General features: G+C 38.4%; 1 protein-coding gene across 1 annotated transcript; it reads right to left on the bottom strand.

Annotated features, from left to right (window-relative positions):
* Positions 1–825: 825 nt before the first annotated feature.
* On the bottom strand, positions 826–4,890 carry LOC114661340 (zinc finger protein 664-like). The gene is made up of 2 exons (XM_028814553.2): positions 4,688–4,890; positions 826–2,530 (listed from the first exon to the last, which is right to left on the bottom strand). The coding sequence occupies exons 1-2, from the start codon at positions 4,743–4,745 to the stop codon at positions 1,236–1,238; spliced, it is 1,353 nt and encodes a 450-aa protein (XP_028670386.2). The 5' UTR covers positions 4,746–4,890; the 3' UTR covers positions 826–1,235.
* Positions 4,891–14,024: the final 9,134 nt, after the last annotated feature.

Below are 14,024 nucleotides of genomic sequence, written 5' to 3'. Positions count from 1 at the left end.
AGTAAGTTAAGCACAAACATCACTTATCTAGAAATGAATGTGAGGAAGGTATTATGTGAGCGTCACTAAAACTTCACATCAAACAACTAACAACTGCATATCAATCAATGCCACTTTCATATCACTTGAATTGTAAAATGCTGTCTATGAAAGCTATCAAGCCACTAAAAGCCTATTTAGGTGACGTTTTATTTATATATTGAAAAATTACTGCTTAAAAGCAGGTTTCTAATGAAGTCCAACATATATAACTGCATTCTGTTGTCACCGATTTCTGAACATGACTCACTTTAATAAAACAAAAATATATTAACGGACTCGTTAAAGTAATCAAACAAAAAAAATGCTCTAACTTTCAAATCAGTTAACTAAATAATGTAACTTTTTCAACCTGGTACCTCTGTATTTTGTTGAAATGCAGCATTATACAGTAGTGGCACCATCACCATATTCAAGCAAATACGTAGATAATGGGACTGAATCAAACATAGAACAAAGTACAGACATAGACTGGACAAGATTTGAAATACATTGTGATAAAAGTTGTTATTAAAAAGATATTTAAAATTTTCCATTCAGTCACTGAAACTCCATTACACGGCTGGACCTAATCTTTAACAGCTGAGCATGTTTTAAACACCTCCATAGACTTGCACTTCCTCATCTAAAGGAACTTCTACAAAGCTAGAACATGACAAAATATTTGGAGAGAAGGTCCCAGAATAGATGTGAAGCAGAGTTCAAGTCGCATCACTAAGTCCCACTTGTTTATTGAAGCTCTAAGACCAAATCAGTACACTTTAAGAGAAGACATAAAACAGGAACTTCTGCTTGCCAATTGTTTATTCTCCTACCAGAAAAAAACAGCCACAATTGCATTTACTATTATATAAGTGTCTTGCATTTAAAATCATTTTATATATTTTATATAGAAATGTACAGGTGGAACACACTTCTCTGATGATTCTAAAAATCATTAGCAATTCTTTTGTAACTCATTTTTATACCAAAACAGGATTTCTTAAAATTTAAATGATAAATTCAAACAGATTTGCAAAGCTTGCAGAAAGAACATGGTGGAATAGTGTTAACATGTAATTAATTAATAGAACGCCTCATTTCAGTCATTCATGTTCCTTCACTAAATATTACAAACTATGAAATCTTTTTTGGCATCACACTCGTACTGGAATGTTTCCATTAAGTTCCAGTTTGCACTAACAGCAGTTGCTTTATCACATGTGTAATTTCTGATGTATTTTCAATGTTTTTAAATGCTTGTAGGTTTTTCCACAGTCAGTACATGTATACGGTGCTTCTCCTGTATGCATTTTCTGATGAGCCTGTAGGCTGTTGGAGTGTCTAAACCTCTTCCCACACTCTGCACAAGAGTAAGGCTTCTCTCCAGTATGCAATCGCTGATGTGTCTTATAGGCCCCTAGTTGTCTGAATCTTTTGCCACAGTCCTGGCAAGTATATGGGTGTTCTCCAGTGTGAATCCTCTGGTGGTTTTTAAGAACACCAGATTCTTTAAATCCCTTTCCACACTCGGCACAACGATATGGCCTTTCACCAGTATGTACACGTTCATGTATCCTTAGTGCACCAGTACTCCGAAAGCGTTTTCCACACTCTGCACAATGATACGGCGTTTCAGCAGTGTGAGTTCGTCGATGTGCCTTCAAGCCACTTGGATGCCGAAAGTATTTTCCACATTCATCACACTGGTAGGATTTTTCCCCTGAATGGATGCGCTGATGTGACTGAAGGTTTCCCAACTGTCGGAAATATTTCCCACAATCAGCACAAAAGTAAGGGGTCTCTCCTGTATGGATTCTCCGATGGGACTGTAAATAAACCAACCGACCAAAATTTTTTCCACAGTCACTGCAATGGTAAGGAGTTTCTCCTGTGTGTGTCCGGTGGTGTAACTTTAAGTGACCTCGCTGCCGAAATCCTTTCCCACATCTGTCACAAACATATGGGGTCTCACCAGTATGAATCCGCTGGTGTGTCTTTAAATTGTTGGAGTGCCGAAAACTCTTTCCACAGTCCTTGCAGTCAAACGGGGTTTCTCCCGTGTGAATTAGTAAGTGTGAACGGAGATGACCACTACGACGAAAACTCTTTCCACATTCTATACAGTGAAAAGGTTTCTCTCCAGTGTGAATGCGTTGATGTGTTCGGAGATCACCTGATCGATTGAACCGCTTTCCACATACATCACACTGACGGCACCCTCTGGATTTACTGGGTTTTCCAGACCCCTGAATGCTCACTGCATTTTTCCCTGCAATGAAAATACAACTTGGTTCAAGTAACTCTTCCTTTAGAAGGACATAGTCTTGGTCACAGATTTCTCTTTTAACAGCTAAAGATTTGTGTTCTGTCAAATCTCTCTTAGCATTAAAAGCTTCATCTGGTATGTTACTAGGCATTGCTTCATTAACTTCTTCTTTGATCTGAACAGTCTTCAACCTTACAAACTCTCTTACAGATGGAAAACATTTCTTCTCTGTAGCACCACCTGCTGCAGGAAAAAAAAAAGAAAAAGCACAGAATATGTGAGAAATAATCAGTGTTTTTGTATATTTGCAATGTACTTTCAATTCAAATTAGATTTTTATGACCTCAGGGTAGCACTCGAATATTTAAAATTTCAGATTTCATCTTAAGGCATCTAGATGTAATGAACTGTTGGCTTAAGCAAGGATGGTACGATAATCGACCAATGCTGTGACTTAAAATCAGGACAGGTTTTAACCATTGGAGCAAATTAAGTGATTTATCAAGTCAGAAACATATAATCATATAATGGGTCTGAAGCACTGATCACATGTTAAAACCATGTATTGATAATCAATATTGAACTTTGTCTTTTTGGAGACTGTCAAAAGTCAAATCATGCATTTTAATTTTAAAATAAAAGTTTAACCAAACTGGAAAACTTCCATCAGTGACTTGTGAGTGGTAATCATTTAAACTTTCACCTGCTGACAGTTGGCATGCTAAATGAGGAAACTGAAATGATAGCATGATGGATATCCAGCAAATTAAAAAAAATCCAATAAGAAATCAAGCTTTGCTACTAAATTAAAAGGGTGTAAAGTAATGGCAAGTAAAAATCAATACATATTTCAGAGCAAGTGGTTTTCTGCAAAATGTGGCTATCCTGTTATAGGGATGAAATGAGTTATTATATAAACCATGTTTGTTCCAAAATAACATTTACTAATCAGCGTTTCAGAACTTACAAACTGATTCAAAACATCAAGATGCTCAAATGATGTATCTGTTTCTTAACAGCCTCACAAACATCATGAAATGGACTGACTTAATATCAAATATACTAGTATCAGTTCAGCAAGACATACAAATTAGAAAGGTTGCAAGAAACAAATTAGCAAACACTAAATCCATGCTGCTAAGAATTTCAGAATGCCAGCGATATTCCAGAACTAGTCCTGGCAGGGATCAAAAGCAGCAGGTATACAGACAATTGATCACTTGTGTGTGAAATGTAGACAACTAAAATGTTTTTGTTTAGGAATTCTGAAATAATGTAGGGAAAACCAGAGACCATTTTCATTAAGTGTTATTAATGAAAGCAACATTTACTGTGTGTACACATGCAAATATTAACCTCATAGATTTAAATGTCAAATACACGAAAAGGTGACATGTTCATAAACATGCATTAAAAAGGAACTGTAAAAAAAGATAGCTTTAAATAGTTAAATTAGATTATCCTTCTGTGTTTACTGGTTTATGCAGCATTAATAACATGTAAAGCCCCCCAAATATTAGATTACCTCACTACACTTAATAAAATTACCATTTGATTCAACTGTGTGATGATGTAGAATTTGAATGTGCAATATCTGCACATGAATAAAAACGTAAGAATCACAATGGTCTCTCTTACTCATTTCATAGCCAAGGAAAGAAAGGAAGTTTTTCTGGAAAGGAATGCAAATTTTTGATGCTCACAGGTGTAGAAATATTACACATACAAATTGTATTTCCGTTCACTTCTCCAAGTAGTCCAGTTCCCCTCATAATCCGAAAATATGTTTTAACTGAGTGTTCATGGCGGGGCTGCATTCTCAGCCACAGACCCAAGATAAGGTAGACATGATACTAGTTTATCGGGAGGCACATTAAGACACGCAAAATCAGCCACTAACACAGTTGCCTAATAACAAAATACTGTACACATCTTCGGTGATGCCTGGAAAATACCCTACGTATACAAAGGGAGAACGGGGAAACTCCACAAACACAATGGAGATTAAGGACTGTAACAGGAATCTCCCAGAGCTATACGAGATCCAAAACTGCTGTGCAACTCTGCGGCCTTTCTATCCATTTTCAATTATATACAGTTCCAGTGGACAAGGAACATATACCTTCTTATATGGCACATCTTATAATCAACTTGTTTTTCACAATCAAAAACAATAAAATCAAGCGCAGAATCAAATGATACTAAAACATGGACGGAGTAATCAAGGCAGTGCAAATGACACTATAAAAATTATACATCGCACAAGCACAACGCTAAGGCGTTGGCACCAATTGTAAACCATGCAAACTAGCACACTGAGAGCGAACCGCATTCCCATCTAGCCGGGAGAACTTTACACTCCGTCACCCAGGATAACTCTGTAGTCTAGAGCGTCCTTACCTCTTCTTCTACGTCGCCGGACTCCCTGGGCTGCCTTGCTGCTTCGGCTGCGAACCATACTTTACTTTTTTTCTCTACAAAACTGTTTCTCGTTGAGACGTGCTTGGACACCAGTTAACAAAAACCCAGGAATAGCCTTTACCACGCAACGGCCACCATTAAGACGCAACCTCTCCTTACGTAATAAAAAAGCAACACCCGTCTCTCAGCGACATCCAATCAAATTTAAAATCGAAATGATTGACGTAGAGAATGACTAATAGAATGATAGCTAGCGTTCGTTGTAAACATAAGTGTGGAAAGTTAAAAATGTACGTTACATTATTGTATATATTAAAGGTAAATTTTGTATCGTACTGTTACGTATTTCATGTATTGTTTGTCGTGACTGTATATTATTTAATTAAGTGTTTAAAGGTAAAGCCTTGACAAGGATCGGCTTTTCAGGGGAGCTAGAGTAGCATTCCCGTACTCTGTGGCTGGAGGGTGCCGACTGTGAAAATGAGGCTGTTCCTAATCCACGTATGATTGGACAATAAAATACAATATTATTGTACTAGGTGCAGATATGGATTATACAAGCAGTTACCCAAGCTGGTGCAACATTACTATAGAATTCGATTGTTTTGGATATCACCCAGGTAAGATGGCCGACAGTAGCACAGAGATCCTGACCTGTAGCTATGGATCTTAATTCGATTTTTTAATCGCGATGGTATTCTGGGATTCGGACGATACTGATTGGACAGAATTGGTGCTGGCACATAACGGTTCTTTAAAATAAATTATATATTATATGCAAATTAAAATAATATATTTAATAATATATGATCTCGAGATTTGAAATATGTTATTTATATTAGACGTTCCCAAACGAGAAATGGCCATGTATAATGTATACCGTTTTAAAAAGAAATGCTAAAAAGTCGTTGATTTTCCCTATTGTCACGGTATTCGTTTACAAAGTAGAAGCTGCTCCCAAATTTAATTGCAGTTTGCATAATTTAACTCATTCGATCAAAATGTAGAATGACCAATTTGGCTCCTATTATTAATGTGGCAACTGAATTAATGAAATAAATGGTAGCTAGACAAATTCTTCTATTCTTTTTCTAACACGTCATTCCATCTTTCTTGCTAGCAGCACTGTGTGCAAGGCACTATCCAAGCCTGAATATGGCGTATTTCCGTCCCAAGATAAACTTGAACGAACACAGCTATGCTGACTCAAACTAGGCTAGTAAATCTTTCTTTTCAAGGTAAGAGGAAAACCGATGTAGCGAATTAAAAAAAAATAATAAATGCACATATGGAAGAAGTTATGTGTACCAAAAGGAGTGCAAGGATATCTATCTATCTATCTATCTATCTATCTATCTATCTATCTATCTATCTATCTATCTACTGTAAATAAATAAAGGTACCGGTTTTAGAACTCCCAGGTTGGTGGTTCAGTTAGGAATATTGAAGTTGGTGGGAGCGTTTCGATCAGTTCAGTCATAGAGCAGGGAGGCTTCCCCTTCGCATTCCAGGCAGTGCAATCACAGGGGTGGGGTGGTGGGGTCTGCTTGACAATCAAATTGTCTCTCCTGGCATACCAAGCAGTGTGGTCAAGGAGTGGGTGACCCCTTGGCGTTTCAAGCAGAACAACCACAGAGTAAGCTGGGGTGGATCAGCATTTCGAGTAATGCACGATTCTGCATATCGTGTTAGGCAACTTTTTAGGAGAGGATAGCTCCTCCCAGCACCCTCTCTAGATTTGATGGTTGTGTTGGTTTGAAACCAGCAAGCTAAAGCAATTTGCCAGCCAGAGTGAGTTCTGACTAGTTTCATATATATATATTTTTAAACAGATTTATATGTGTTTTGTTTTCTTTTTCTAAATTTGCTAATTTTTTATTAATTGACAACACTGGCAAGTTCTGCTCTTCTTGAATGCATTTTACAGAATTTGTTCACATATCTCACTATTATAAAAAAAACATCTTGGAAGGCTTGGAAAGAGACGAGAGGTGATTTTCTCGGAGACAATTTAATGTCCTGCGAGACAAGGCAATGAGACAAAAGGCCAGCTGCTGTACAGGCTTTTAAATGTTCAAAGTGCTGCGCAACATGCAGATCACACAACACATCAGCAACAGCCAGCCAACAGCAGATCGAGCACAGAGGAGGTAAAAGAAATGTACTTGTTTCCCATTGTATCACCGTTTAAGATGGGGTTTCGGAGGAGTGACCGCGTCTCCTTAGCGTGCATTTAGCCCCTCCCTCTTCACAATGCGAGCGGCAGAGACGCAAAGTAGCTGGCGCATAGCCCAACCCTTATTGGGGTGGGTGAGCAAAGTGAGCAGGGGGCAAAGCCTCCTAGAATCATTAAAACAAATGCTGGTCTGGGATCCTCAAACCAATAAATCAAAACAGTAGGTCAACTCGAGCTGGAGTTTACATTCAATAAATACATAATTATTTGCAGTAATTAAAGAAAAAACACAGAGAAAAGCAGGCTATATTTTACAAACTAAACAGTATGTATCCCTTCTTTTTGATATATAAACTGTTCAAAGAAATTAAAGGAACACTTACTAATCAGAGTATAGCATCAAGTCAGTGAAACTTCTGGGATATTGATCTGGTCAGTTAAGTAGCAGAGGGGGTTGTTAATCAGATTCAGTTGGTTTGGTGTTAATGAAATTAACAACGGGTGCACTAGAGGGGCAACAATGAGACAACCCCAATAAAAGGAATGGTTTAACAGGCCACTGACATTTTCCCCTCCTCATCTTTTCTGACTGTTTTTTTCACTAGTTTTGCATTTGGCTATGGTCAGTGTCACTACTGGTAGCATGAGGCGATACCTGGACCCTAAAGAGATTGCACAGGTAGTCCAACTTCTCCAAGATCGCACATCAATTTGTGCCATTGTCAGAAGGTTTGCTGTGCCTCCCAGCACAGTCTCAAGGGCATGGAGGAGATTCCAGGAGACAGGCAGTCTAGGAGAGCTGGATAGGGCCATAATAGATCCTTAACCCATCGGCAGTACCGGTATCAGCTCCTTTGGGCAAGGAGGAACAGGATGAGCACTGCCAGAGCCCTACAAAATGACCTCCAGAAGGCCATTGGTGTAAATGTCTCTGACCAAACAATCAGAAACAGACCTGAGTGTGGCCTGAAGGCCCGACGTCCTCTAGTGGGCCCTGTGTTCATTGCCCAGTACAGTGGATCTCGATGGGTATTTGCCATAGAATACCAGAATTGGCAGGTCCACCACTGGCACCCTGTGTTTTTCACAGGTTCACCCTGAGAACATGTGACAGACGTGAAAGGGTCTAGAGAAGCTGTGGAGAACGTTTTTCTGCCTGTAAAATTGTTCAGCATGACCGGTTTGGTGGTGGGTCAGTGATGGTCTGGGGAGGCATATCGAATGGAGGGACGCACAGACCTCTACAAGCTAGACAACAGCACCTTGACTTCCATTAGGTATCGGGATGAAATCCTTTGACCCATTGTCAGACCCTATGCTGGTGCAGTGGGTCCTGGGTTCCTCCTGGTGCACAACAATGCCTGGCCTCATATAGCGAGAACACCTCTAGGACATTATGTTTTGGTCCATCCGACGCTGCCAGGTTGCACCTCAGGCTGTCCAGGAGCTCAGTGATGCACTGGTCCAGATCTGGGAGGAGACCCCCCCAGGACACTATCTGTTGTCTCATTAGGAGCATGTCCCGAAGTTGTCAGGCATGCATACAAGCACGTGGGGACCATACAAACTACTAATTACGATTTGGAGTTGCTGCAATTAAATTTCGACAAAATACACTAGCCTGCCGCATCCTTTTTTCACTTTGATATTCGGGGTGTCTTTGAATTCAGCCCTCTGTAGCTTGATAATTTTCATTTCCATCAAATGATGTGACATCCTTTCCTAACACGTTACCCAGTCCATATTAGTATGGATATCCAACATTATTTTTTCCCATTGAGATCTGATGTGTTTTCAAAGTGTTCCTTAAATTTTTTTGAAAAGTTTATTTTAAAAAAACTGCTCCTACACAGTATATCTCCTTCTGTAAAAGGAAATGTTTGTGGATTACATCTATATTCAGAACATGCCTGAACAAAGTATAATATAAAAATTGATTTTTGGAACTGTTTGAAAGGGGCAGTACATCCAGCCATGTGTAAATTTCCACACTAGATTTGCATTGTTGGAAAATCAACCAAATGTTCAGCTGGATTCATGCAAATAGAAGTGCCATTGCTCATTTATAGTAGTAATTACTGCACTTCAATATAAATAACTATGTAAAACATATTCTGCAAATTTTCTGTTTATACAAAATGGTCAAACTATAATGTTTAATGACAATGCATTTTCCTTTTTTGAAAGGAAGATTTCTTCAAACTTCTCACCATTTGAATTCCATTTTAACCCAGTGAGAAACAACAGAAAAATTAAGCACTTTTCTATTAAAAAGTGTATACAGGAACAACAGTTTTAATAAGGTATAGGATGAAGATCACCAAACTTAAAGTAGTTAGGCAAAGTGATAGGCAGCTAATCTATTTGAAATGTTAATACAGTAGGTAACCAGCTTGACAGGATGTCTAAAAAGACCAAATAATATGGTTTTTGAGCGATTTGATGAACAAATATATTTTGGAAGTACATGAAATTGCAGACCATTTCCATTATCCTCTCCTTTTTCCTTTATAATCCATTTCTACACTCACACCCATATACAAAAACATGTGAATGGAAATGAGAGCCAGTGCACAAAATGTAGCACAGGGGAGGTGTGGTTTTATCTATTGCCTTATAAAAAGCGAGCTCTGCAGACCTGGTGACCTGTGCAGGTTTTGGTTTCCACTATCTTGTTTTTAATTGGATTCCTAGCCTAGTTATGCAAGCTGTTATTTCCCAGTTTCTGTTTTGGGACCACTGTAGATATTTTTTGAAAATGCATCAGGCTTTTACACTGCCTTCGGAAACTTTTTCAGTTTGTTGATACACAACATTGAATCACAGTGGATTTCATTTGACTTTGTGACACTGGTCAGCAGACAAAAAAGACTTTAATGTCGAAGGGAAGACAGAGCTGCAAAGTGGTCTAACTTAATTACAAATATAAAACACAAAATAATTGATACAAATGTTTCTAAATGTCTTCTATATATCAAAATCACACTGCTGTGTTTCTATAAATGCCTAAAAAAAAGAAGGAAAGAAAAAAGACCAACTAATTAACTGAGATCAACTAGAGGGTAAATAACTCACTGACTGTGAAACTTGTTGGAACAAAAACCTGCAGTGACACGAGGTCCCCAAAAATGGTTCGTCATTAGATACAGGGGTCTTCTCAGAAAATTAATCTTGACCCCTCTGCTTTTGAAAATTTTAGACCAATCTCTAACCTGCCTTTCTTAAGTAAAATTCTAGAGAAGGCAGTCATTATGCAGTTAAATGACCACCTCAATAAACATGCTATTCTTGATAAATTTCAGTCAGGTTTTAGAACAAATCACAGCACTGAAACTGCACTCATTAAAGTAGTAAATGACTTGTGGGTAAATGCAGACAGAGGCCATTTATCTGTTCTCATCCTCCTAGATCTGAGTGCCGCATTTGACATCATTGATTACAATATTCTTAGAAATTGCCTTAGTCAATGAGTGGGCCTCTCTGGCAGTGTCTTAAATTGGTTTGAATCCTACCTGGCAGGGAGAAAATTCTTCGTTAGTTGTGGTAATTACAACTCAAAGACACATGATATCCTATATGGTGTTCCACAAGGCTCTATCCTGGGTCCGCTGCTTTTCTCAATCTACATGCTTCCATAACATCAGATTATCTCGGGGCACAACGTGAGCTACCACAGCTATGCTGATGACACACAGCTGTATTTATCAATAGCACCTGATGACCCTGATTCCCTTGATTCACTAACACAATGTCTTACTTGTATTTCTGAATGGATGAATAGTAATTTTCTCAAGCTAAATAAAGAGAAAACTGAAATTTTAGTGATTGGCAATAATGGATACAATGAGGTTATTAGGAATAAACTCGATGCATTAGGATTAAAAGTCAAGATGGAGGTAAAAAACTTAGGGGTAACTGTTGACTGTAACCTGAATTTTAAATCGCATATTAATCTGATCACTAGGACAGCATTTTTTCACTTAAGAAACATAGCAAAAGTTAGACCTCTTATATCATTGAAAGATGCTGAGAAATTAGTTCACGCTTTTGTTTTCAGTCGACTAGATTACTGTAATGCACTCCTCTCAGGACTACCCAAAAAAGACATAAATTGTTTGCAACTAGTGCAGAATGCAACCGCTAGAATCCTAACTAGGAAAAGAAAATCCGAGCACATTTCTCCAGTTTTGATGTCACTACACTGGTTACCTGTGTCATTCAGAATTGACTTTAAAATACTGCTTATGGTTTAAAAAGCCTTAAATAATCTCGCTCCATCTTATACAGTATATCGGAATGTCTGACACCCTATATTCCAAATCGTAACCTTAGATCCTCAAATGAGTGTCTCCTTAGAATTCCAAGAGCAAAACTTAAAAGAAGTGGTGAGGCGGCCTTCTGCTGTTATGCACCTAAAATCTGGAATAGCCTGCCAATAGGAATTTGCCAGGCTAATACAGTGGAGCACTTTAAAAAACTGCTGAAAAAACATTACTTTAACATGGCCTTCTCATAACTTCACTGTAATTTAATCCTGATACTCTGTATATTCAATTCATTATAATAGCTATTCATGGTGGCTCTAAAATCCGTACTAACCCCTACTCTCTCTTCTGTTTCTTTTCCAGGTTTTTTGTGGTGGCGACCTGCGCCACCACCACCTAATCAAAGCATCATGATGTTCCTACATTGATGGATTAAAATCCAGAAGTCTGCATGACCATCATCATCAAGTGCTTCCAGTGGGAACCCTAAATACAAAGAGGACTGTTTCATTTATGTTAGGTAGAATGCCCGGAGGGGGCTGGGCGGTCTTGTGGCCTGGAACCCCTGCAGATTTTTTTTTTTCTCCAGCCGTCTGGAGTTTTTTTTGTTTTTTCTGTCCCCCCTGGCCATCGGACCTTACTCTTACTCTATGTTAATTAGTGTTGTCTTATTTTAATTCTTACTTTGTCTTTTATTTTTCTTTTCTTCATCATGTAAAGCACTTTGAGCTACATTATTTGTATGAAAATGTGCTATATAAATAAATGTTGTTGTTGTTGTTGTTGACCTTTTGTGTTTGATTAAATCAGGATCAGAGATCCTTGAAGGTAAACAGGATAAATTCTCCAAAAATAGAGGAATTGATGAATTATAGCTGAACTGCTAAGTCTATTCCACAAAGTAGTATCTTGCTGGTGTAAAATCATAAAGTGAACAATCTGTTCTTTAGAAAATGCTTCTGTAATAGTGGACTTTGGGAGATAAAGTAAATAGGTCATTATGCCATGCACAGTTAATGGATTTATATTCAAAGAAATCATCTTGGAGAACTGGTCCATCCTGGTGAGTTAATTTCTTCTCCCTGGGAATTTGTGCAGTTACTTTAAGGTAATTCAGACTGTTTATGGGCTAACTTCTGATAGATTCAGACCCTGAAGAACAGCTTGACAAATGCATGAAGTGTCTTAAACCAGTAGTGATTGTTGTTGCAGTGAGCTCAGAAAAAGTTCAAGTATGCTGTAGACAATACACTTATTCTGCACAATATTTTTTAAAGCATTAGTTTTACCTCGTAGTTCATAGTTTACATAATCAATTTTGATGAAGAGTTAAGTAAAATATATAGCCAATGGAAAAGGCTGACTGGCAGCCATACTTGCAAATTTGCAATTGGTTAAGCACTGTGATATCCAAGACTGAAATAATACTACTTATTTAGTAAAATATGTAGCTTAAGAATTAAGAATGAGATCAAACTAATTCTTCTTCTTCTTGAAAACTCAAATGGACACCCAGTTTCCCAGTTTAATGGTGACAGTGCACCGCTGGTTCTCCAGGCACCACAGGTGTCTCCTCCAGGTATGTCTGGTTCCTGAATGTTTCCTGGAGTGGGAAGAACTGTAAAGGATTACAAGATTACTAGAAGTTTATTGTCATATACACAGTAAAAAACACATGTTAAAACCATGTAATGAAATTCTTAATTTGCTTGCTCACCTTCATATGCAAAGACAGAAAAGACAAAAGAAGTATAAAAATAAATAGCAATTACAGTTATAAGATTACAAGATAAAGTGAACAGTGCCTGATGAAATACCGCAGCAGTCAGTACAATTATGAGGCTATGAGTTATGGTTTGGATTGACTTTAACTTTTAGCATTGTTCAAGAGTCTAATGGCTTTTGGAAAAAAACTATGCATCAGTCTTGTGGTGCGTGATTTCACAGTCCTGTAGCACCTCCTTGAGGTAAGCAGCGTGAAAAGTGTGTTTTGAGGATGTGTATTGTATTAATTATGTTGTGCGCCCTCCTGATGACCCTACTGGTGTAAATGTCCTGTAGAGAGGGGAAGGTTGCTCCAGAAATGTGCTGTGCAGTTATACACTGAAGTGCCTTCCTTTCCTGCAAAGAGCAGTTACCGTGGCATATAATAATAGAGCACGTGATAACACTGTCTATTGTACCCCTGTAGAAATTGGTGAGAATTTTAGTTGGCATACCAAATTTCTTCAACTTCCTCAGGAAGAACAGTCTTTTGTGTGCTCGGTTAATGAGTTGTTGTGTATTGTAAGACCAAGTCAGATCCTCGCTGATGTGGGTTAATCAAGGAATTTGAAGAATTTCACTCTCTCCACCTCAACCTCACTGATGTAAATGGGAGTGTGCTGCAGCCTCCTCTTCCTTAGGTCGATAATCATCTCCTTGGTTTTATCTTTATTCAGGGAGAGGTTGTTTTCCTGACACCAGGCCACGAGTCCTGCCACCTCTATCCTATAGTCTCTCTCTACCCCCAGTAGTCAACCCTATGACTGTAGTGTCATCAGCAAATATAATGTTCTGAGAGACCACATAGTCTTAGGTAAACAGGGTGTAGAGCAGCGGACTCAGCACACAACCTTGGGGGCAGCCGGTGCTGATTGTTCTTGTGCCTGATATCTGGTTTTCCACTCTGACTGACTGGGGTCTGTCTGTAAGTAAATTCAGCACCCAGCTGCAGAGGGATGATATCAGTCCAAGGGAGACAAATTTATTGCACAGTTTCCATGGGACAACTGTATTGAATGCTGAGCTATAGTAAATAAACAGCATTCTTACATACGTGTCCTTGCTCTCCAAGTATGTTAGGATTGTGTGGATGGCAGCATTGACTGCATCA

The sequence above is a fragment of the Erpetoichthys calabaricus genome, chromosome 11 (genome assembly GCF_900747795.2).
Source record: "Erpetoichthys calabaricus chromosome 11, fErpCal1.3, whole genome shotgun sequence".
In the NCBI taxonomy this organism is placed as follows: domain Eukaryota; kingdom Metazoa; phylum Chordata; class Cladistia; order Polypteriformes; family Polypteridae; genus Erpetoichthys; species Erpetoichthys calabaricus.
Note: the sequence above shows the minus strand (reverse complement) of the source record. Positions and strands in the feature narration are given on the sequence as shown.